This window comes from Garra rufa, chromosome 8, assembly GCF_049309525.1.
Source record: "Garra rufa chromosome 8, GarRuf1.0, whole genome shotgun sequence".
Lineage (NCBI taxonomy): Eukaryota > Metazoa > Chordata > Actinopteri > Cypriniformes > Cyprinidae > Garra > Garra rufa.
This window is the reverse complement of record NC_133368.1, coordinates 21,135,191-21,159,744: the sequence shown is the minus strand read 5'-3', so window position 1 is coordinate 21,159,744 and position 24,554 is coordinate 21,135,191. Positions and strand designations below refer to the sequence as shown.

Sequence of the window (24,554 nt, the reverse complement as noted above, 5' to 3'; positions counted from 1 at the left end):
GGGCGGGGCTTCCTACATTTACAACGCTGAGATTCTGATCTGATGCAAGCTAGCAGATCTAATCGCTGGAAAAGAAAAATACTGAGTTGTGTATGTACTAGCCTTGTGTTGTTCGCTTAGACATTACAAGTCATTATTAATAATGATGTTAGGATGAAATTTTTAAATATACTTGTTTTCAGATTCTTTACTAGGCTCTTTAATCAGGTTGTGTTCTTTAACCAATCAGTCATTTTAGTCTCAAGTCCTAAAGGAAATCACAGAAATATCACACATAATTAAACCAGCCACAACAAACAAAAAGGCAGAGACAAAACACTCTGCTGACAAGATTTGACATGTTCTGATGAATGATGATGAAACTGACACATTATGACACACACATTTAATCAGTGTCAGAAGTTTCTGCTAAAATGTATATGAATACATGAGAACACATACATTTGGTGTGCTATTATTGGTCAATTTTATACCTTTTAGTATGGAAGCCCGTTTCCGCCACTGAATAATAAAAGGTAATTGAGACTTTTTAACCTCACAATTATGACATTTTTCTCACAATTGCGAGTTTACATCTTGCAATTCTGACTTTTTTTTTTTTGAATTGCGATATAAACTTGCAATTGCGAGTAATAAAGTCAGATTTGCAAGTTATAGTCACAATTCAGACTTTTTTTCTCAAAATTCCACGATATAAACTCAATAGTGAGAAATAAAGTAAAAGAAATACAGAAAAAAATAAAGAAATAAAGGTCAATTCTGACCTTTTTCTCGCAATTGTAAATTTGTATCCCGCAATTCTGACTTTTTTCCTCGCAATTGCGAGTTTATATCTTGCAATTCTGACTTTTTTCTGAAAATTGCAATATAAACTCGCAATTGCAAGTCATAAAGTCAGAATTGCAAGTTATAAAGTCACAATTCAGACTATTTTTCTCAGAATTTCACGATATAAACTCAATTGCGAGAAATAAAGTCAGAATTGCAAGATAAATCAAAATTCTGACCTTTTTCTCGCAATTGGGAGTTTGTATCTCGTAATTCAGACTTTTTTCTCCTAATTGTGAATTTGCATCTGGCAATTCTGACTTTTTTCTCGCAATTGCAAATTTATATCTCGCAATTCTGACTTTTTTCTCAATATTGCGATATAAACTCGCAATTGCGAGTCATAAGTCAGAACTGCAAGTTATAAAGTCACAATTCAGACTTTTTCTCAGAATTGCCAGATATAAACTCAATTGCGAGAAATAAAGTCAGAATTGCAAGATAAATCACAATTCTGACCTTTTTCTCGCAATTGTGAGTTTGTATCTCGTAATTCAGACTTTTTTCTCCCAATTGTGAATTTGTATCCTGCAATTCTGACTTTTTTCCTCACAATTGTGACTTTATATCTCACAATTCTGACTTTTTTCTCAATATTGTGATATAAACTCGCAGTTGCGAGTCACAAAGTCAGAATGCAAGTTATAAAGTCACAATTCAGACTTTTTTTCTCAGAATTGCACGATATAAACTCAATTGCGAGAAATAAAGTCAGAATTGCAAGATAAATCACAATTCTGACCTTTTTCTCACAATTGTGAGTTTGTATCTCGTAATTCTGAAGTTTTTCTCCCAATTGTGAACTTGTATCCCGCAATTCTGACTTTTTTCCTTGCAATTGCGAGTTTATATCTCGCAAATCTGACTTTTTTTCTCAAAATTGAGATATAAACGCGCAATTGCGAGTCACAAAGTCAGAATGCAAGTTATAAAGTCACAATTCAGACTTTTTTTCTCAGAATTGCACGATATAAATTCAATTGCGAAAAATAAAATCAGAATTGCTAGATAAATTTCTCGCAATTGTGAGCTTGTTTCACGTAATTCTGACTTTTTTTCTCAGAATTGTGAGATATAAACATTTTTCAGAAATAAACTCGCAATTGTGAGTAATGAAGTCAAAATTGCAAGTTATAGTCACAATTGTGAATTCTTTTCTCAGAATTGTGTGATATAAACCCACAATTGGAAATAAATTTTGAATTGCAAGTTATAGTCACAATTGTGACTTTTTTTCTCACAATAGTGTGATATAAACTCACAGTTGTGAGAAATAAAGTTAGAATTGCACAATGAATAGCATTTTCTGGCAATTCTGAGTTTGTATCTTGCAATTTTGACTTTTTTAAAATAAAATAAATCTTACAAAATAAAGTCAGAATTGAGAGATATAAACTCGCAATTGTGAGTAATCTTGCAATTCTTTCTCACAATTTTGAGTTTATATCACGCAATTTTCTGACTACAACTTGCAATTCTGACTTTTTTTTCTCAGAATTGCTTGATATAAACTCGAAATTGTGAGAAATAAAGTCAGAATTGCAAGATAAAAACTTGCAATTCTTTCTCGCAATTTTTAATTTTTTTTTTCAGAATTGTGAAATATAAACTCGGCGAGTTATAAAGTTAGAATTGCAAGATTTAAAGTCACAATTCTGACTTTTTTCTCAGAATTGCGATATAAACTCACAATTGCGAGAAATAGAATTACAAGATAACTTGCAGTTCTGACTTTTTTCTCGTAATTGTATCTCGCAATTCTGACTTTTTTCTTACAATTGTGAGTTTATATAGCTTTTTTCGCAAGAAATACATAGAAATAAACTTGCAATTCTGAGAAATGGAAGCCCGTTTCTGCCACTGAATAAAAAAAAAGGTAATTGAGACTTTTTATCTCACAATTATCTTGCAATTGCGAGTTTACATCTTGCAATTCTGACTTTTTTTTTCAGAATTGTGAGATATAAACTCGCAATTTTCAGAAATAAACTCGCAATTCTGAGAAATAATCACAATTCTGACTCGCAGCTGCGTGTTATAAATTCACAATTGTGAGATATAAACTCGCAATTCTGAGAATTTTTTTGTATCATGGAATTCTGAGAAAAAAATTAACAATTGCACAAAAAAATAAAAAGCATTTTTTTTTATTTAATGGCGGAAACGGGCTTCCATACTTTTGTTTATTTTAAAGGCTGCTGCGGGGTGACAAAAATTTTTAAAGTATAAATAAATATTCCATTGACTAATTAATATGAAATACATAAATAATACATTAAGTAACTAACAAAGTATGGATGCACCACAATGATGAAATAAGCGAAATGCTGCTTCTTGTTTTTTATGGAATAAAGAAGAAATTCATAAGAATAAAGAAGCCGAAAAGTAACAAAATACCATTTCCAGTTAGAAGTACTTAACATTTTATGGAGACATTTTCATACATGTTATACAACAGGGTGCTACATTAGATTACAGTCCAGTTGGTGAACTTTTCACATGGGACGCGTGAGTAAAATGGAAAATTCAACATAAGCATCATCGCCTTCACAAACAATAACACAGATAAATGGAACACACAGTTAAGTGATAGTGAGAGATACAGTACTGAAACATGTGCAATGGTCAAACTTCAGTTTCAAACGTGAATACATCATTCCATATGTTACTAAATGTTGATTTAACACAACAATGATCACATAGCAGTGCAAATAACTAAACTGTTACACGGTAGAGTGACAAGGCAACGTCAGAAGTAAAGAACAAAGTACTGCTGGATTAATGTAAAAATATAGTGTATATCTATATAGAACCAAAAAAATGGCATAGGCATTACAAGGACAAAGGCACTGGAAAATAAGGGCAGCTAATGTCAAAATAAAACAGTCTCCGACCTAGATGCTTTCTTTAGTGCCTTGAATATTTTAAATGCTCTGCATAGAGGCTACACTCTCGACAATACTAAATTAAATCTAAACTATGGATGGAATGTCTCTATCAAACCAAAGCATCAACAAAGTCAGCCTAGAGACTAAGGAAGTTCCTTATGTAGAAAGACCAGAGAGAAGATTGTCCAGTGAAGTGTGCCTGATGAATATGTTTGGTATAAACTAGTCCTTAGGTTGCATAAGTGTTCTTAGTAAGGGTCTGATCCCTCTTCTAACAACAGAAGTAAACAAAGTCTTCTGTTAAAACAAGGAAATTAAAAGGTGCATTCAGCCAATGTACAACTAAAAGTCACAAAAGTGTGGCAAACATGAGCGCTCATTCCAGGGGTGCAGCAGAAATACACAGGTTATTCAAGGCACAAGCAACCTGCACTATCTTATCAAAAGTGCTCACATTGGAAGTGCGGTCTACAAGTGTAAAGGGACTCTCTACTGGTCCGGTCAGCATAGAATATCTCCTCTTGACCATGTCTATTACCTTCCCAACATGCCTATGAACACTCACTTTATCTGAAAGTGTGCCAACCAGCGAGAAATCTTCTCCAACCTGTTCACTCTGGCAACATCTACTAGTGATTTTGAGTTCGGCTTTGCGAGCCTCAACCAAGCCCTCAATGTCGAAGTCGTGCTCAGCCAGCACAACATCACCAGGAAGTAGCTTAAAAAGGAGGCCTGAACTCTCAACAAGATTTTTGTCACTGACGTGACCCGGTGATCCTCTCGAGACAAACGTGACCACACCTTGAGGAGCAACACCTATCACATATTTAAGCTCATTCACCGTAGTCAATGCTGTAGATGCAACCTCTTGATTCACATCCACATTGAGAGCTTTTTCCAGAGACACCCTAAAGCAGTCAACAATCACTGCACAGTCTGGGTACGTGCAAAGCAAAGCCGCAGGTAGGTTTTTTCTGAGCTCCACTCGGGATGGCCAAAAAACAGCAGTGGGCACGAGGGTGGTGAACATTATATTAATAATCCGATGGACGGTCCTGGTAACAGTGGCAACCTTGACCCCAAAACGATAGGCCAAGTCTTGGTTTTTAAGATCAAGCCTGAGTCGCATTAGCGTCAAGAGCAGTTGCTGGAATTTCGAAAGTTTTGCATTTTTGTCTCCTTTCATATGTGGCACGAGAAGCAACATAACAGTCTCAAAAACAAAGTAGTTCGGCAATCCCGTATAGAAGCGAACCTTTTCTGGATCATTTTTGAACGACGCCTCGGTGAGAGACATCTTTTCTAGCGATTCCCTCAGCTCCACGTTCTCTTTCTTAAGAGCCTCAAGACTGGACTCATAGTCAGGGGGAATGTTTTTGACTGGGCTTCCCATTTGGTTTACACTTGTCAGTGACATTTCTTCTTCGACATCATCTTCAGTCTTAATATCCTCTTCATCACAACTGCTTGGTGAAGAGGAAACACTTTCTGGCTCTTCTTGACTTCTGGTCTGGCCGTGGGCCTCCAAGAAACGCCCTTGTCCTTGCAAGAAGAGCAAAGCGTTGGCTGCCTCCACTTGTGCCTCTTGTTTATCATACATTTCACAGGCACTTGCTTCCTTCATACTTGGCGACAGTGGCGCTGATGTGAAAACGGAAGGAACATAGTCTGGGGACCTAGGATTTTTTACTTGTTTTCCTGTAAACACAACAAGAATACATTTATTTCTGTATCAAAATGCAAAAAGCAACAACAAAGCACATTTGTAAAAAATAGAAAGTGCACAATAATGCAGAGCAATAAGACACAAAGTAGTGCATATATACATATATATACAGTGGTGGCCAAATTATTATAACATTAGTATTTTCACTAGCTAAAAATTTTTTTTAAGTCATATATTTCTATCTTTTGCTGTAGTGTGTCAGTAGGAAATACCAGTTTAGATTTCCAAACATTCATTTTGCCATTAATTGTAATAATCAAGTGAGATTTTTGTTTGCACAAGGAGTATGACAACAGAGATCTGATCTAATTATCATTAAGTCTGATGAGATGAAGAAACTGAGACAAACTATATCCAGAAGAACTGTGGCAACATCTCCAAGATGCTTCAAGAAACCTACCAGAAAAGCTACCTGAAAAACTGAAAAAGCTAAAAAAAAAAAAAAAAGAAGAAGATGCTTTAAACGCAAAAGTGGTTACACCAAATGTTGATTTAATTTAGTTCATAGAAGTTAATTGATAAAGAAAATCTATTTATGACATTATTTTGACAGCATCTTCATTTTACAGCATTTTTACACAAGTGCCTAAAACTTTTAACAGTACTGTAGCTTTGCAGGTAGGTCTCATGAAGCATCTTGGAGATGTTGCCACAGTTCTTTTGGATAGACAGACTGGACGATGATGAGATCAGATCTCTGTGTGGAGCACTGGCTGTTGTCAGACTCCTTGTGCAAACAAAAATCTCACTGGATTATTACAATTAATGGCAAAATGAACGTTTGGAAATGTAAACTGATATTTACTACTGACACACTACAGCAAAAGATAAATAACTGACTTAAAACCATTTTTTAGCTGGTTAAAATACTAGTGTTATGATAATTTTGGCCACCACTGTATATAAGAAATCATGTCCGGAAATACTCTTAGAAGCAACTACTTAGTACACAGCCCTCTATTTACATATACAGGCACCTAGCGAATACAACATGGTATTACATATTATATTTATTTCTCCCACCAGATGGCACCAATCTGCTTTCCATGTATTGGGTTTTAAACACCTTTGCTTAATTTATAACTTAAAGGAGAAGTTCACTTACAGAATGAAAATTTCCTGATAATTTACTCACCCCCATGTCATCCAAGGTGTTCATGTCTTCTTTTTTTCAGTCGCAAAGAAATTCCTTTTTTTCCCCAGGAATTTTCTACTTATAGCGGACTTCAATGGCGGCTAACGGGTAGAAGGTTCAAACTGCAATTTCAATGCAGCTTCAAAGGACTCCACACGATCCCAGCAAAGGATCATACCAAGAAAGATAATAAAGAGAGTGATAAAGATATAGTTCTAAAAATCGTTCTCAATATTAAAGAATACCAGAGTCCGCACCACAGCTACAACGATAAAGGCACAGAGAAACTATATCGTTAGAACCACTTTAAGAACTTTTTTTTCCAGCTAATGAACAATAAAAACATTGATACTCAATCAGAATCCATCCTGCTATAACGAACTCAAGAATTTAAAGCGGCAGACAAGCATGCACTTATAATAAACAGATAATATCGTTCCTGGTGTGAATGGGCCTTGAAGAGTCTCAAGCAAAATGATCAGTCATTTTCTTAAAAAAAATAATGTATATACTTCTTACTGATAAATGCTGGTCTTGCACTAGCTCTGGGATGCGCACACACATCTTCACCTTCACAAATTGCATAATCACGTTGGAAAAGTCACGCGTGGTTAGTTCTTTGTCTGAGTACTTTGGTTCAAAATGGTAGGGTAGGACAAAAAAAACTCCATCTCATTTTCTCCTCCAACTTCAACACGGTCTGACATTCTTGTTTTACGTTTTTTTTTTGTAAAGGCTGTTTGGCCTTTCTTTGCAGTTTGCTTTGTAACACTATGTTAGTACTTACGTTTATGTCACATGCGCGTGATTACATAATGCATGAGGTTGAGCACTTGAGGTTAAAAAGTATATAAATTTCTATTTTTCTTAGAAAATTACTATTCGTTTCGCTAGATAAGACCTTTATTCCTCAGCTGGAATCATGTTGAGCCACCAAACGCCACAATTGAAGTCCACTACATCGTGGAATGTTTTCCTCAACAACCTTAATTTCATTGTGACTGAAGAAAGAAAAACATGAAAATATTGGATGACATTAGGATGAATAAATTAGCAGGAAATTTTTATTCTGGAAGTGAACTTCTTTAAATTCTGTATAAATTGAAAATATGTGGTTTTTTTTCCTGATGTTTGTATTTTTATATAGACATAAACAGTTCAAAATACAGTCAAGTACATTTAAATCCCCTAAAAATAGAAAACATTAAAGAATAAATATTACAGAAACAAATTACAGTACATCAATTTCATTAAAAACGTTATGCTCATTGTCTTATGTCTGTTTTGACCGCCGAGGGTCACAGATGTGACTCCTAAGTGTTATAATAATACCAAAAGTTCATCTTAAAGTTAAATAAGCAATGTGCAAATTTACATTTAACCCAATCCCCAAACTGTATCATAACGATGAAGTTAACATGCAGACCCGTTGTGGCACATCAGAAAGGGGCGTTACAAAAGAAAAATGTGTTCCCCCACTTTACTAGAGATATACATTCCACCTAGAGATGAGCATTGCTTTTTAAAGACTCCTGCTAAACCCCAAAACATGCAATATCCATGACATCTGATTTAAACATACCCGAAATGAAGTGAGTGCTGCAGAGTCTACTGCCCTCGTTTGGCACCCACCCTTCTCGATTCACAGCAGCAATCCAGCGCTGCTTCCGCTCCGGGTCGCGTGGAAACCTGTAGAAGGATAGTGTGGTCCCAGGAGTCCTCCTGTTCCGACAACCGGCCACTACGCACGTGTGAACCATATTAAGGCCACCGAATTTGTGGACGTATTAGCTTTTCTTCCCTAATAATATTTACAATCTGACTCCCAAAATGGCGGTGGGGGTAGAGTGGGCGACGCGAGTGTGTCGTAATTTGGCTGGCCGTCATCGGTTGGCTGTGATTGGCGCGCTGCAGTCACTACAGTGGTGATATCATCTCACCGCGCCGCGATCGCTCATTAACAGGCGTTGTGAATGTGAGCAGCGATTCATCACTTGTTTTCTAACAATATTAGATTAAAATGGCTGTAGAATCAAGAGTCACACAAGAGGAAATCAAGAAAGAGCCAGAAAAGCCAGTGGACAGAGAAAAGGTTTGTTTTTGGTTACTTCTTTTGCTCAGTTGCGCAAATATTCGTGCACAAACGACGCGTCTTGCATGCTAAGCTAATTTGTATATCTAACTAGTACAAATTTAAGTATACAGCATATTCTACTACAATTGTAGGATAATTAAATGTCTAGCTGCAACATAGTGTACTACAAACCTTAAATTATTCATGTAAGTGTACATAATAGTAATACATAATACATCAAGTATAGAACATCTTAAACTAAATATCTGATGTATGTGACTCTGGACCACAAAACCAGACATAAGAGTATTTTATTTGAGATTTATATATCATCTGAAAGTTGTTCGGATTGTTTGGATAGGACAATATTTGGCCGATATACAACTATTTGAAAATTTGGAATCAGAGGGGCACAAAAAAATCTAAATATTGAGAAAATCGCCTTTAAAGTTGTCCAAATTAAGTTCTTAGGAATGCATATTACTAATCAAAAAATAAGCTTTGATATATGATAGTGATAATGATTTTTGGCATAAAAGAAAAATCAATTATTTTGACCTATACTGGCTATTGCTACAAATATACCCGTGCTACTTATGACTGGTTTTGTGGTCCAGGGTCACATGACAGAGACGCATACAGCAAACACATTTCACCTCATCTGCAATGTCAGTATTAAAGACATTGTGTACATATTTACTTGCTTACATTCTTACATCTGTTGAGTGTTTTGAGGTAGACTGTTATTAAATTCTGCATGTTTTCTACAGACATGCCCTCTTCTTCTCAGAGTGTTCACTACCAACAATGGAAGGCATCATCGCATGGATGAGTTTGCCCGGGGGAATGTACCATCTAGCGAGCTTCAGATTTACACCTGGTAGGTACAAACTTTGCATTAAATCAAAAATTAAATTAACTGTGTGATCCTGACCTGTATCTGCATTGGTTACAGGATGGATGCTACTTTGAAGGAACTGACAAGCCTGGTGAAGGAAGTTTATCCGGAAGCACGAAAGAAAGGCACACATTTTGGGTTTGCAATAGTTTACCCAGACCCTAAACGACAAATCTACAGGTAATCTATACACCTTTTTTTTTCGTAAGAGCGGGCACGGCCATTTGTACATTTAATGGGTCTAGCTTCCGGTTTCATCTGCATCCCACAATTTTTTTGCTGTATGAAACCGCTCATTTTTCTGCTTGATATTGCAGATTGCTATGTCTTACCATGTTATTTGAATGTATTATCTTAATTATGAACATGCTGATTTGTAGTGCAGACAGTTTTACTGTACATTGTTATTCTTCATTATTTCTCTGTAGTGGCTAATCGTTGAAGAATAAGGTGGATACAGAAAGCTATTTGTTCTTGCATTATCAGTTTAGATTTGTTATGAATAACCCCATCTGGTTTTGTTGTAGGGTTAAAGAGATTGGCAATACGGTTTCTGGACGCAAAGGTGCAGATGACTCCATGACGCTTCAGTCTCAACGCTTTCAGATTGGAGATTACCTTGACATCGCGATCACTCCGCCTAACCGCGCACCACCTCTCCAAGGACGCATGAGACCCTATTGAAACATGACTTGCCTGCATTTAAACTAATAGGGAGAATAGTTGTGCCTTCCTGTAGAGTTTAGTTCAAACCCCGCTGTTTTTTTTTATGCTAACCTCAATTAGGTTTGATTAGCTGGTGCAAGTGTTTAGATCGGAAACTAAACTCTGCAGGAAGATCAATCTCCAGTAACAGGATAGGGCATATCTTGACGATTGGAAGTTATATAGATATTCCTTTTCATATATTTTATGTTGTTCATGGGATTTTATACCAGGTCTACCTTTTTAATTTTAGTCCTGTTACCATGATTCCCATAAAATTTTGAATAAATGTTTTTTTTTCAGTATCTTGTCTCGTGTCATTGTATGAACAATGCACTTAACTTTTGAACTGTTTAACTTGGGTAGAATTCACAATAAAAACCTGTTAAAGGGTTAGTTCACCCCAAAATGAAAATTCTGTCATTACTCACCCTCGTGTTGTTCCAAACCTGTAATACCTATTTTTGTTTTCGGAACACAAATTAAAATGTTTCTGATGAAATCCGAGAGCTTTCTGACCCTGCTTAGACAGAAAGGGTCCTGCCATGTTCAGGGTCCAGAAAGGTACCAAGAACATTGACAATATAGTCTATGTGACATCAGTGGTTAATTTTATGAAGCTATGAGAATACTTTGTGCGCAAAAAAAAAAAAAAAAACTTTATTTAACAATTCTTCTCCTTTGCATCACCCTAGTGCCATTTTGGATAGTACCACAACACTAGGGTGATGCAGAGGAGAAGAATTGTTGAATAAATTTGTTTTTCGTGCAACAAAAAGTACTCTCGTAGCTTCATAAAATTATGGTTGAACCACTAATGTCACATGGACTTGGTACCTTTCTGGACTTTGAACGTGGTAGCACCCTTGCTGTCTATGGAGGGTCAGAGAGCGCTCGGATTTCTTCAAAAATATCGTAATTTTTGTTCTGAAGATGAACAAAGGTCTTTATAGGTTTAAAATGGCATGACCATTTTTGGGTGAACTATTCCTTTAATGGTTCATTTTTTTTATAGACATTAACTAAACTTAAACAGTGACCTACATTTTTTACATTATGGAGCCAAATGTTTGGCTTTTCAGCATTTCATACATCTTGCTTTATTTGCAAACTAGTCTTGAAACAACAGATACAAAAATGTGACAACAGCTGTCATTTTATATTTATCAAATATGAAAATGTAATTTTATATTTCAAGACTTACATAAAAAATAAAATTGGACTTTAAAAAGTTATGTCAGCTGAGTTAGAGGAATTACTACATTATAGAATTACTTGCATTAGTGGACCTAGATAATAGCATTTGTATACTTTAACCTCTTAACCAGCGCCCCTATTTTTGATCATTTTCTGAAAAACGACTTACCCAAATAAAAATGTCTGTAGCTCTTGAACCCTAAGGTCTATATTTATAAATCTGGTATTGATTGAAAGTAGACACCTTGATCTTTGTTACTCTGGAGTTAAAATAACTCAAAATTAGTATAGCAACAGAGTAAAACAAGGTAAAACATACATGAAAGTGACTCGTGATATCTTTGAATAAAATATAATTAGGGAAAAAAGGATGAGGATTGGATGATAGGGCTTTGAAAACACCAAAAAGATGAAGCTGAATGTCTGTTCATGCTTTGATTCAAATTTGAGGATGATACTCCCAAAAAATGTAGTTTCTGTAAGCTTTTATTTAAAAAAAGTCTAGGCGTCCTTTCAAAAAAGCCATTTGGAGACCCCAAGTGGACACCTGGTAACCAACTGACCAAATGAGTCAAAACACCACATTACATTTATGTATATCAATTCAGAACTGCTCTGCCCACCAAAACACTCAAGAAAAAAATATTTATGAAAAGCATTTGTAGTTTTTTTGGTTACCAAGTCTCCAAATGGTATTTTTTTGAAAGGACGCCTAAATTTTTCCTGAAATAATTAGTAATATGTATTGATTTTTTTTATATATGTTTTTTATTATTATTTTTTTATTATTATTTTTTTCACGTTTCACTTACAGAAACTATATGTATTTTATTTCAAGAAAAGTTTGGGAAATGTCATTTAGAGCTTTTATTTCAAGAAAAGTCAAGGAATCCATTTGTTTACATTTGTAAATGTCTTTCTCTGCTTATTACAAATACCCAACTACTGTAAAACTAAATACATTATTTATAGTATTTTCAGTGTAGGAAGACTCAAGGCAGTCACTAAAAATGTTTGTTCTCTGACCAACTGGATGCCAGTCACTGAAAGACAGGAAAGAGAGAGAAAGAAAGAAAGTGTGTAAACAAAACAAATCAAATCCGCAACACTGTGTTTACATATTTGTATTATCTCTCTCTCTCACACACACACACACACACGCACACGCACACGCACACACTCAAAACTCATACATACACATGGCACGTACAAACAAACACATACATACCTCATGAAGTCCTCTCACTTCCTCCCCGTTGTCATGTTTACAATCTAGAACAGCACATGAACAAAACACATCAGACACATCACAATACATAACATATAAACATTCGGAGAACGCTGTTGACACTTACGTGCTAATGCTATCCATGGCTAGGGTGCATCTCAGTGCGTCTTTCTGCTGTTCTTCGCCACGAATTCGAAAAACCATACACAATAGCACTAAAAACGCCACAAAACTCTTATAAAGTCGACGTTCTATGATGGAGAGACTCAGATGTAAGCTTTTGCAGAAAATCCGTTCGCTGACAAACACTCAATGTAGCGTAGAGACGCCGTATATATGTACGCGGCGTGCGTAAACGAGAGCGCACGAATGCAACCTAACTTTGCGCTTGGGTATTCCTGAATCCTGCTTACGCAAACTACGCAAACTTTCACTCGTTGTAAACGTCCTCGTGGTTGGCTAACACTTCCATCCATCAAAACTTTGCTGGCTATGCATTGGCTTGCTTGAAACAGCCAAAATTTATGACCGCATGAGTGACACCCCGGTGAGCCAGTCAGTACCTCTCCGGAGACTTTGCGTCATGGACTGGGCTCTGATTGACTGAGAGAGACGGGGGAGGACTCATTTTACTCGGAAGAGTCTATTCTATGGGAAATGTATGGCATTTCAACGCTGGAACACGAATTAGAATCGATATTTCTTTGAAAATGGACGTTATCGATAACCGTAACTCGAATCGCTCATGTAAACAAAGGATGATCTTTCGGTTTTTACCCCATTTACTCTTTGTTTTGGATTAAAAACTGGGATGCATTTTGAACAGTGAACCCTTACCTTGAAATGTGTGCTGTTGTTTCTAAGATAAGTCGAAGCTGATCGGAGCTATAGGCAATGAAACGGAAGTAGTGCTGTTTACTTTTAAGGTTTACATGGCTGTGACCCTTCAGCATTTATGTTAACCCTTTCCTCTCTGGTGTTTTGATTTCGAAAACAAGCTCAGAACATGAATCTTGAGTGTTTTAGCTTTCAACTGATATATAGTTTTTGATAGTTGATTGAATATATTTCTAAAACAAAGGTAATTAATAACGTAGAGACGCCTAAACACGCCCGATGCGGGTTAACAGGTTTTAATAATGTAAATTTCCTAATTTAGTATAAATCTTTCAAACTCATAACCATCAATGCCATTATTTTTTTTTTAAATAATTTTCTTTATTAGGTAGATTTTTAGATTATTTAAAGCCTCCTTAAAGTGTTTGCACTTACAATCAAAAAGAAGTCAATTGGATCACTTTGTTTTAACTACAATCTTCCATTCTCCTCTTGGTTCCACTTTTTGAAAGCCACAGATCAGCAGCACGGATCCAGTAGTGAGTGCTTAAGACTTGCACTGAGCCACAAGCTAAAACAGGAAGATTATAATTTTTAATAAACAGTCCATTTTGCAGAATTGCCGTTTTCAGCATTACAAGATAGTGACTTACTTTTAAAATATCTTGAGTGACTGAACTTATATCAGGCATCTCTGGTGTGCGTGGCTCTGCAGGAAACTTCACTCGGACTTTAGGAGTTGCAAGGCACCAATCCTGGTTATAGCCATTTTCATGCATTGGGACAGGGGTCTGCTTCAGGTCTAACACATCTGCCCCAATCTTCATCTGAGAAGCATCACCAGATGCATTTTTCTATTCAGAATTGAAGAAAAGGGCAAACATCAATTGCATCTCTATAAATGAGACTATACAACAATTTGTTTATTAGGTTTAGCATCTATTCTAAGGTATAGTAATATTTCAATTATTAAATGATATGATTACTTACAAAAGCAAGAGAACTTCCAAAAAGGGACTGCAGGGTCGGCATCTCAGGTATGGCCTCGTCCTCATAACGCAGCATTTTTGGCATCTCTGGGGACGAAGGAGCTTTGTTTGCGTTTGAGAGATCTGGTAGGCGAAAGCTGCCCTCCTGTGATCCCCTGTGTCTATTGCTTTCTTCCTGCCTGTCATCCTTTGAAACAGTAATCGCAGTGAATTAGTGAAACCATTACACATATTGACTGGTACTATATGTGATTATTGTTTAATGTATTACTAGTCAAGTCTCTTGTGGTTGATGTACGTGTTAGTAACTAAAGTAATGAGTTAAGGAGCACATCACACCTTTTTAGTTAGCTTGCTGACAAAAGGTGTTTCAAATGCAGGGAGCTCTGGTGTAGAAGGGCAGTTATTAGGGCGAGGAGGAGAATCAAGATAATTCGTTCCTTTCAATGGTGGAGAGGATGGGTTGCGGTGTTTCTCGATCTTAAATCCTGGGGTGCAAAACACAGGAGGCTCTGGGGATTCCAGACTCTCTGAAATATTTAAACAAACATGTAAAGCAAATCAAAAAGGCAAAACGTGAAGAAAAAAAAAAGCATGCCTCTTTTGTAACACGCTAACACAAATGTAACCACATATTTATTGAATTACAGGAACTACAGGTATTATTGTAAGAATCAATTATTTAAAAAAACCACATACGGGTTGATGACTATTCCTAATATTAAGAAAACATTTACCGTTGGCAACACCTTTGTTAGCCACAGAAGACAAAGTGGGGAAAACTTGAGAGGGTTTCTGACCATTCTCTGTCCTTTCACTGTGAAAGACACAGACATATTATGTATATACATATATACAAATATACATACATGACAGTATGTCCCCCCCAAAAAAAACCCTAGCAATCAGCAAAAATGCAGTAAACTGATCAAAAGTTATAGTAATACATTTTTTTGGTTCAAAGGTTTTCTATTTAAAATAAATGATTTTCTTTTGACCTTTCTATTCATCAAAGAGGCTTGAAAAAACTATTTCCACTAAAATATTAAGCTGCACAACTGTTTAGAAAAATTTCACTAAAGAATTGTGACACTAAAGAAAAAAACTGGTGTAAAATTCAGCTTTGCATCAATGTACTAATTTAATAAATTAATCAATTATAATAAACTCACAATATTACGGTTTTCACATACACTACCAGTCAAAAGTTTTTGAACAGTAAGATTTTAAATGTTTTTTAAAGAACTCTCTTCTGCTCACCTGCATTTATTTAATCCAAAACAGTAAAATTTTGAAATATTTTTACTATTTAAAACGACTGTTTTCTATTTAAATATATTTAAAAATAAATGTATTCCTGTGATTTAAAAGCTGAATTTTTAGCATTAGAATTTTTCAGGTTTCTTTGATGAATAGAAAGTTCAGAAGAACAGCATTTATCTGAAATATAAATCTTTTGTAACATTATACATGCCTTTATCTTCACCTTTGATCAATTTAAAGCATCCTTGCTAAATAAAAGTATCAATTTCTATAATTTCTTTCCCAAAAATTATACTGACTCCAAGCTTTTGAATGGTATTGTGTATAATGTAAAAAAAAAAAAAAAATCAGCTTTATAAATCACAGGAATAAATTACATTTTAAAATATATTCAAACTGAAAGCAGTTATTTTAAATAATAAACATTTTACTAAAATTAAAACGATTTTACTGTTTTTGCTGTACTTTGGATCAAATAAATGCATGTTTGGAGAGCAGAAGAGACTTCTTTAAAAAAACATTATCTTACTGTTCAAAAACTTTTGACTGGTAGTGCATCTTTGATCAAATAAATTCAGTCTTGGTGAGTTTAGAAGATTTTCATGCAGAAATCTGTTAGATTACATCACACTAAATCACATTAATGAGATGTAACTATTGTAATTTCACTTTTAAAAAAAAGTGCAAAATGTCAATAGTAAAGTCTCTTACTGCTAAAGATGTAAATTTAACAATGCTGTTTTGCATAAGCTGCAAAATTTTTGTGACCTAAAAATTTAAAGCACGTTTGGAAAGTGACATATTCAGCATGCTTGTGATGTGATATTTACACCCAGACATAGTATGCAGCATACCTGCTGGTCTTTTGTGGTTTCTTGTTGAACAAATCCATGGTAAAGTCATTGTTCCAGCACATGGTATACTCAGAGATGCCAAAGTCCTCTAATCGTGGGGTCGGAGCATCCTCCTCCATACGGAGCGAGCACTTAGGTGTCTTTGGCTGCGGTGGATGCATGTTCATGACAAATGGTGGTGGTGACAGAGCCACCGCTGGGGCAGGAGCAGAACTGGGGGGCTCTGTTTCACCAAGCACTCTTTGAATCTGGAGTGCAGACAAACCAAAATCTGAGAGCTTTGGGGTGCGCAGCTGGTCAACGGGTGGTTGTATCTCCTCCGGTGTCTCGGACTGCTGAGCCTCTTCACAAATGCCTTGTGCAATCACTTCATCTTCTTCTGCTCCATCCAGCATTTTGGAATCTCTCTCCGTTTGCTCTTCAGACTCTTTTCTAACATTCATCTCTAGAATAGTAAGCGCATAAAAAAAACATTTCCATTAAACACGAATCGTAGCGAAGCCTAAATTCTATTTTAATCATCAACTAGAAACAATAAATACAAAAGCCAATACAAAAGTCCAGCAGAGGCAGTTAACATTAATAAACATTTACCTGTTTTTCCCTGCCTTGCTGTTCGTGGCCTGTAGCCATACTTTTCATAGTGTTTCTTCAGCCTGTCAATGTCTTCTGTGGTTCTCTGCTTCAGCACTAAGCATCTTCTTATGAAGTTCCTTAGCTCAGTTGAATCATGTGTAGCCACCTGATCTTGAACTTGTCGCTGCACATGATTTTGTGTTAAATATAGCCCATATTTAAAACTAAAGAGAAATTATAAACCATAACTATATACACATACCTTCAGTGCTCTGACTTCAGAGTGCAGCTGGTACAGTGCTTGAGCCCCATTCTCTTCATCCTCTGAATAACACAGATCACATATACCAGTCAATAGATGCATAATTATGACCTGATCATTTTAATACACTACCTGTCAAAAGTTTTTGAACAGTAGGATTTTAAATGTTTTTTTTTTAAACAAAGTCTTTTTTGCTCACCAAGCCTGCCTTTAATTGATCCAAAATACAGTAAAAGCAGTAATACTGTGAAATATTTTTACTATGTAAAATAACTGCTTTCTATTTGAATATATTTTAAAATGTAATTTATTCATGTGATCAAAGCTAAATTTTCAGCATCATTACTCCAGTCTTCAGTGTCACATAATCCTTCAGAAATCATTCTAATACGCTGATTTGCTGTTCAAGAAACATTTTTTATTATTATTATTATTATTATCATCAATATTTCAAACAGTTGAGTACATTTTTTTAGGATTCTTTGATGGATAGAAAGATGGAAAAATCTGCATTTATCTAAAAAAAAATAAAGCTTTTGTAACATTATACACTATACCATTTAAAAGCTTGGAGTAAATGTAATTTTTGGGGAGGTGGGGGGCTTATAGAAATTAATACATTTATTTAGCAAGAACGTTTTAAATTGATCAAAAGTGATGATAAAGACATTTATGTTACAAAAGATTTCTATTTCAGATAAATGCGGTTTTTGAAACATGAAACAGCTGTTTTCAACATAATGATAATAATAATAATAATAAATGTTTGTTTTTTTAAGCAGCAAATCAGAATATTAAAACGATTTCTGAAGGATCATGTGACTGGAGTAATGATGCTAAAAATCATAAGAATAAGTTCCATTTTAAAATATATATACATAAAATCAGTTATTTTAAATAGTAAAAATATTTTACAATTTTACTGTTTTTGCTGTAACTTACTTTGGATCAAATACATGCAGGCTTGGTGACTAGAAAAGGATTCCTTATAAAAAACATTAAAAATCTTACTGTTCAAAAACTTGTGGCTGGTAGTGTAACGTTAGTAACTATAAACCTTTTGCTGACAACTTACCATCTTCATCTGGGGGGTTCTGAATTGTATGCAGGAGATTATTACTTTCAGTCTCCAAATAAACAGTGAGTTTCCGCAGCTTTGCAAAGAAACGCTCTGAAGGATTCATGTTCAATGTCCCTCCGGTTTTACAGGCTGAAATGACAGTCAGTCATTAGTGATCATACAAAAATCTAATATTTGACTAATTACATTATTACATAAACAACATAATTTTCTACAGCCATAAACAATCAGTTGTAACAGTTTTGTACTGTCCGGCTAAAGCGTATCACAATAGCAAAAAAACAAGGAAGGTACACATTCAGTTCAGCATAAAATCGCATAATACCTTACCAAAGTTTCAGTGGTTTTATAAATTAGATTCAGAAAACGACATATAAATATCTCTAAACTCGTTTCAAATTTCGCGGCACATCCGGGTTCTTCTTTCGACTTTTATGGCGGATTAACATCCGGGTTCGTTTTGCGTGACTCGTAGACGTGACGCACATTCAAACACAGTGAGGCTCATTACTGCCACCTAGTCGTTCCATGCAGCCATTTCGTCCTCAGAGGTTTTCCAGTCCTTGTAAGAAGCTAATTACAGTCAACATCGAAGCGGTTTAACATTTATGTCGAGCAGTTTTCCGAAAAAGGAAATGGTTTCATCTATTTTCATCTATTTTATTCCGGTGTGAAGTTAAAGTGTTTACTCTCAGGTGTTTATGTTTCTATAAACATAAGTGAAAATATTACCCAAAAACAAACAAATCAATACATGTAGTGTTTTTTGAAAAATTCCTTAATTACAGTAATTGATTTTTGTGTTTTGTGTCATGTTATTTATGATTTGTGACCCTGGACCACAAAAACAGTCATAAGGTCATTTTTTTTAAATTGAGATTTATATGTCATCTCTTTCCATTGACTTGTGGTTTGTTAAGAGAAGACCAAATTTGGCCGAGATACAACTATTTGAAAATCTGGAATCTGAGGGTGCAAAAAAAAAAAAAATCCAAATACTAAGAAAATCGCCTTGTAAGTTGTCTAAATGAAGTTCTTAGTCATGCATATTACTAATAAAAAATTAAGCTTTGATATATTTACGGTAGAAAATGTATCAAATATAGGCCCATCCATGGAACATGATCTTTACTTAATATCCTTATATCCTAATATACACATGCTGCTTAAGATTGGTTTTAAGGTCCAGGGTCACATTTATTATTGTGTGACCAGTGACCTCCTCGGTTAATACTAGAAGCACAAACCATTTCATTCGATTCATTCTTTAAAGTGTTCCAGATTTTAAATACAGGAACTTCAGACAGGCTACTGCTGCTTTTATGTCCCCCTACATAAGCACAATAGTCGTGACAGGATATCTCCTCAGTGTTCTGTATGCTTCGTTTAGTTTCTGGACACTTTAAAAATCAGTGGTACAGATTTCTTTTAATTTATGTTTTCCATTCCAACTAAATGAACTGAAAGTTTCCATTCATTTAAAAAGGTTAGCACCTGAAATAAATAGTGTTTAAATTAAAGGACTGAACATTAAAACATCTACACACACATTGAAAATGTATTAAATGTTATTATACATCATTTTACTGTGGGAAAACTCAGGGAAACTGAGTCATGTTTTAAAAAATAATGTATTAATTCATGTTTTTATGTCCATGACAGAGTACAGACAGTGTTTAAGCACCTTTTTACAAACTTTGATTGGCCTTTTTTGTTGCTCTAAATCTGAGTTTGCCAACATATATGACTAATGAAAATTTCTCTTGAAGAGAATGTGAATTAACTCATTTCTGAATGTGTATTAACTTGGACAAGGGGAAACACTATTGCCAAATTGATCACTATTTATTCATAGGCCTGATTTCAACATGGCCACATACACTACCAGTCAAAAGTTTTGGAACAGTAAGATTTTTAATGTTTTTTTTAAAGTCTTTTCTGCTCACCAAGCCTGTTTGATACAAAGTACAGCAAAAACAGTAAAATGTGAAATATTTTTTACTATTTAAAATAATTGTTTTCTATTTGAATATATTTTAAAATGTAATGTATTCCTGTAATTTCAAAGCTTAATTTTTAGCATAATTATTCCAGTCACACTATCCTTCAGAAACCATTCTAATATTCTGATTTGCTGCTCCAAAAACATTTATTATTATTATTATTATTATTATTATTATGTTGAAAACAGCTTAGTAGAATGTTTTCAGGTTTCTTTGATGAATAGAAATTTCAGAAGAACATATTTGGATATTTTTATTCATCATTCTTATCCTGTTAAAAATGTACTGTTTTATATATTAATATAATACTAATTATTATGTGTTTTTTTCTGAAGGATCATGTGATACTGAATACTGGAGTAATGATGAAATCTAGCTTTGATCACAGGAATAAAATTACATTTTAAAATATATTAAAACGGTTATTTCAAATAGTAAAAATAATTGTATTGAGAGAAGTAAAAATATAATGTGATCTTCATTTTTTTAATTTTTAGGAGAAAAAACAAGAACAAACTTCCCTGTTTATTCAGGATTTTTTTTATTAACATCTTTTTAAAATATGCATTTAATAAACATTTGACCTTTTTAAACAGTTACAATTTTCTCTACATTCTTTGGATCATTTTATGAAACTGCAAATTTGACCATTTTTTCACCTAAAAATATTTTTTTTATGTAAAATATGTGTGTTTAATTCTAAGCCCCAACAGAATTTGCACATCCTCTGTGCTGATTTTTGGGAATAATCTGCTTACTTTTGTAGGACATATGTGAGCCTAGACCACAAAATTATTCGAATCTCATCCATCCATCAGGTCTTTAAAACCTTTAAAGACTTTTTTAAATTAAGTAACAAATGTGACACTGGACTACAAAACCAGTCTTAAGTAGCACAGGTATATTTGTAGCAATTGCCAAAAATAATTGTATGTGTCAAAATTATTTATTTTTCTTTTGTGCCAAAAATCATTGTTATATAAAGATCATGTTTCATGAAGATATTTTGTAAATTTCCTACCGTAAATATATCAAAACTTAATTTTTGTAATTTTGTAATATTCATTGCTAAAACTTCATTTGGACAACTTTAAAGGCAATATTACGGTGGCCGAGAGAGCTCAACACGCTGCAACTTAAGAAAACACATGCAAACAGAAAAAAAATGACAACAAATTTAAAAAAAAACATCTTCTTCAGTTTGACAACACAGGCGCTGCAAATCCTCGCAATGCAAACACAAATACGGAAACGCTGCAAACACAAAAAAAGCGCTGCAAACACAAAAAAAAAGCGCTGCAAATAGCACGGAGCAAACTGATGAAGATGTTTTTTTTTTATTTGTTGTCGTTTTTTTCTGTTTGCATGTGTTTTGTTGCAGCGCGTTGAGCTCTCTCGGCCACCTATGACTGGTTTTGTGGTCCAGCGTCACATATTTAACGTAAGAATGAGCTCAGCACACTTTATTAGTAGTTCAAAGCATTAACAAATTAGCCAAAATATTGAATCAAGGCTTCTCTGAGACACCTACTATACAGCGAGGACCTAGTCTGATAAAATGAATGCCCTCTACAGGAAAATGAAGGCCACCGGTGGGTGCTGTTCTGGATACTTTAGAGGAAGACTGAGGAAGACAGAGGAAGACGTAACGTGGCAGATCCTGGAGGTGCAGATAAGCAAAAACCTACTAGAAGAGCAAGCAGCAGAGATACTAAAAACATTATGTGACTAGTTACGCTGAGCTGTGATAGTGTATCCTCCTGCGGGCACTTGGAAAGTAGTATAGCAGCGAAGGCCAGAAGGGAGTAGAGGAGATGTAGAAGGTGGCCTACAAACAGTCTAAAATCATTCAGTCAGTATTCTCAGAGGAATCCCTTTCCAATGGGGTTGCCAAGTCGCACTTTATTTGCTTTGCAAAGTATATTTTCTGACGGTGTAGAACAAGGGGATCCTTAAGCCCACATCCACCAGCTGGGACAGAATATTCCAAAACCGCTTCTGGAAATCTATGCCAATATAGTGGAAGATCCAAGAATAGCAAAGCTGGCAAATCTGGCAAGGTGCATGCTGAAGAAGCTGCAGGAGGGGCTTGATGCAAGTGTAGCCATCTACCAATTAAAATAGAGATCAGAATGCATTAAGCACTTGAATCCTTAATAATAATCCTTAATAATAGAGTGTTTTCATGATGCGTCATCAATCGACCATATTGGCGGCACTCAACGTAACGTGAGCCGAACGAAACTCACATATTTTGCTGATTATTGCTGCTGAAAATGGCCAATTATTATCATGTTTTGGGATGTATTAATCGGCCTGGAGCGAGAAAAATATTGGAGTACTGTAGACTGCCAAAAGTTATAACAAATCAAGGAGAAGAGTGCAAAAAACTGTCTGGGGGAACAAAAGCCATTTGTGGTTGGCCAAACTTAACCAGGATTTCCAGGTAAAGAATCTTGACAACATTTGTGTCTGTTCTTATCATTTCCAGTGAGGTAGGTGAAATATTAGGCTAATATCATAATTAATACTGCTCATACATATCTTTACCACCTATTAACTTTGGTTTGTCAAAATATTGTGGCCTTTCTCTGTATGATTTAGCAGCATCTACATTGTTTTTCCATGGTTAGACAGCATAAATCAGCAGAACAACATATTCAGTGCTGTTGTTTACATCTGAGTATCGCCAATACGTGATGTAAGTACAAACCCTCTATTGGGTAGTGTGTTGTATTTCTAAAAAAGATTTACCTAACATATCTTTAGACTGTATGTAATAAACACTACCATTCAAATGTCTGGGGTCAGTTAGATTTTTTTTTAAATAAATGTATATTTTATCATCCAAAAAATGCTAGTAAAGACATTTAGAACGTAACAAAACATCTCTATTTCAAATAGAGCTTTGATCGAGCTAACACTTGCTTTCTCAACATAATAAAATCTCTTTATCCTGTTGAAATGTGTCCAGATCCTTCCTGATGTCTGGATAGTCCTTCAGAACAGCATGAAAGGAGTCCACCGACAAGGAAAACAGCTGACAGATAGTCAGAGCTTGTACTGTGGCCAAATGCCTTCCTCTTGTTAGGAGACATGACTCTGGAAAAGAGAAGGAGAATCATTATTTAAAGGGATAGCTCATCCAAAAATGAAAATTCTGTCAGCCATTGACTTTCCATACTATGGAAGTCAATGACAACCATAAACAGAGTTACCAACATTCTTCAAAATATTTTCTTCTGTGTTCAACAGAAGAAAGAAACTCAAACAGGTTTGGAGCATACTGAGGGTGAGTAAATGATGACAGCGTTTTGGGGTGAACTATCCCTTTAAAACAGCTGCCTAATAAGTTGTTTCAAGACATGAGCATTACAAACAATACAGCCTGCTGCACATAGTCTAAACCAGTGATTCTCAACTCCAGTCCTCAGGGCCCACTGCTCTGCACATTTTGTATGCCTCCTTTATTTAACACACCTGATTCAGATCATCAGCTCATTAGGAGAAAGATCCATGAACTGAACTGAGTGTGTCAGATTCAGAAATATACAAAATGTACAGAGCAGTGGGCCCCGAGGACTGGAGTTGAGAACCACTGGTCTAAACAAACACTGCATTGACAAAGCAACGTGACTCAAGTCAAACCTCCAAAGCAGTCTCCATCACACAGTTCCCTCTGGAAAAACTCATTCTCCCACAAGGACCTGGCCGTGCTCGATGAAGAACATGCGGTCACCAGGAGTGTTCTGGCGGATGATGATGTCACCCTCTTGTAAGACCTCATACTGCAGCTCCAGAAGAATGGCATTGATGAAGTTTATATCACAGTTCCGGAAAAAGGGAACTTTTCTCACATGGGCCGAGCACATGGTCATCAGAATGTCCTAACAAATCCATATCAACATTCTTTAGTTTAAAAAACACTTAATGATAATAATCATTTCTGTGACTATCTAGCAATTCCAACAGTGAGCAGTACCTCTCTGAGAGATGAAGACACCCACTTC

The 24,554-nt window shown here is 35.3% G+C and overlaps 3 protein-coding genes and 1 pseudogene across 4 annotated transcripts; 1 reads left to right on the top strand and 3 right to left on the bottom strand.

Moving 5' to 3' along the window:
- Positions 1-3,240: 3,240 nt before the first annotated feature.
- LOC141340663 (uncharacterized) lies at positions 3,241-8,422 on the bottom strand. 2 transcript variants are annotated; one of them, XM_073845720.1, is made up of 2 exons: positions 8,160-8,422; positions 3,241-5,414 (listed from the first exon to the last, which is right to left on the bottom strand). In XM_073845720.1, exons 1-2 carry the CDS (start codon positions 8,335-8,337, stop codon positions 4,093-4,095), a joined length of 1,500 nt encoding a protein of 499 aa, XP_073701821.1. In that variant the 5' UTR covers positions 8,338-8,422; the 3' UTR covers positions 3,241-4,092. The 2 variants fall into 2 exon arrangements, with proteins under 2 accessions (XP_073701821.1, XP_073701823.1); XM_073845722.1 differs by having other exon boundaries at positions 6,578-8,296.
- A 93-nt stretch (positions 8,423-8,515) lies between these two features.
- Positions 8,516-10,559, top strand: sap18 (Sin3A-associated protein). The gene is made up of 4 exons (XM_073845723.1): positions 8,516-8,669; positions 9,422-9,531; positions 9,607-9,729; positions 10,077-10,559. The coding sequence occupies exons 1-4, from the start codon at positions 8,598-8,600 to the stop codon at positions 10,231-10,233; spliced, it is 462 nt and encodes a 153-aa protein (XP_073701824.1). The 5' UTR covers positions 8,516-8,597; the 3' UTR covers positions 10,234-10,559.
- A 1,744-nt stretch (positions 10,560-12,303) lies between these two features.
- Positions 12,304-18,975, bottom strand: ska3 (spindle and kinetochore associated complex subunit 3). Its single transcript, XM_073846286.1, has 12 exons — positions 18,872-18,975; positions 18,536-18,670; positions 17,461-17,522; positions 17,217-17,382; positions 16,623-17,067; positions 15,243-15,322; positions 14,845-15,035; positions 14,507-14,692; positions 14,170-14,370; positions 12,807-14,087; positions 12,680-12,723; positions 12,304-12,494 (listed from the first exon to the last, which is right to left on the bottom strand). The coding sequence occupies exons 2-10, from the start codon at positions 18,642-18,644 to the stop codon at positions 14,064-14,066; spliced, it is 1,464 nt and encodes a 487-aa protein (XP_073702387.1). The 5' UTR covers positions 18,645-18,670; positions 18,872-18,975; the 3' UTR covers positions 12,304-12,494; positions 12,680-12,723; positions 12,807-14,063.
- Positions 18,976-23,198: 4,223 nt separating this feature from the next.
- The window catches only part of LOC141340111 (potassium/sodium hyperpolarization-activated cyclic nucleotide-gated channel 2-like), a 72,305-nt pseudogene continuing 70,949 nt past the window's right edge, over positions 23,199-24,554 (bottom strand).

Excerpts from the sequence above, each read along its gene's own strand:
- LOC141340663 (XM_073845720.1), bottom strand. The coding sequence starts at position 8,337 with ATGGTTCACACGTGCGTAGTGGCCGGTTGTCGGAACAGGAGGACTCCT. Across the intron at positions 5,415-8,159 it reads CAGCACTCACTTCATTTCGG|GAAAACAAGTAAAAAATCCT; the intron begins GTATGTTTAAAT and ends TTGTGTTTACAG.
- sap18 (XM_073845723.1), top strand. The coding sequence starts at position 8,598 with ATGGCTGTAGAATCAAGAGTCACACAAGAGGAAATCAAGAAAGAGCCA. Across the intron at positions 9,532-9,606 it reads GAGCTTCAGATTTACACCTG|GATGGATGCTACTTTGAAGG; the intron begins GTAGGTACAAAC and ends CATTGGTTACAG. Across the intron at positions 9,730-10,076 it reads CCTAAACGACAAATCTACAG|GGTTAAAGAGATTGGCAATA; the intron begins GTAATCTATACA and ends GTTTTGTTGTAG.
- ska3 (XM_073846286.1), bottom strand. The coding sequence starts at position 18,644 with ATGAATCCTTCAGAGCGTTTCTTTGCAAAGCTGCGGAAACTCACTGTT. Across the intron at positions 14,371-14,506 it reads TTGGAAGTTCTCTTGCTTTT|AAAAATGCATCTGGTGATGC; the intron begins GTAAGTAATCAT and ends AATTCTGAATAG. Across the intron at positions 14,088-14,169 it reads TCACTCAAGATATTTTAAAA|CTTGTGGCTCAGTGCAAGTC; the intron begins GTAAGTCACTAT and ends TTCCTGTTTTAG.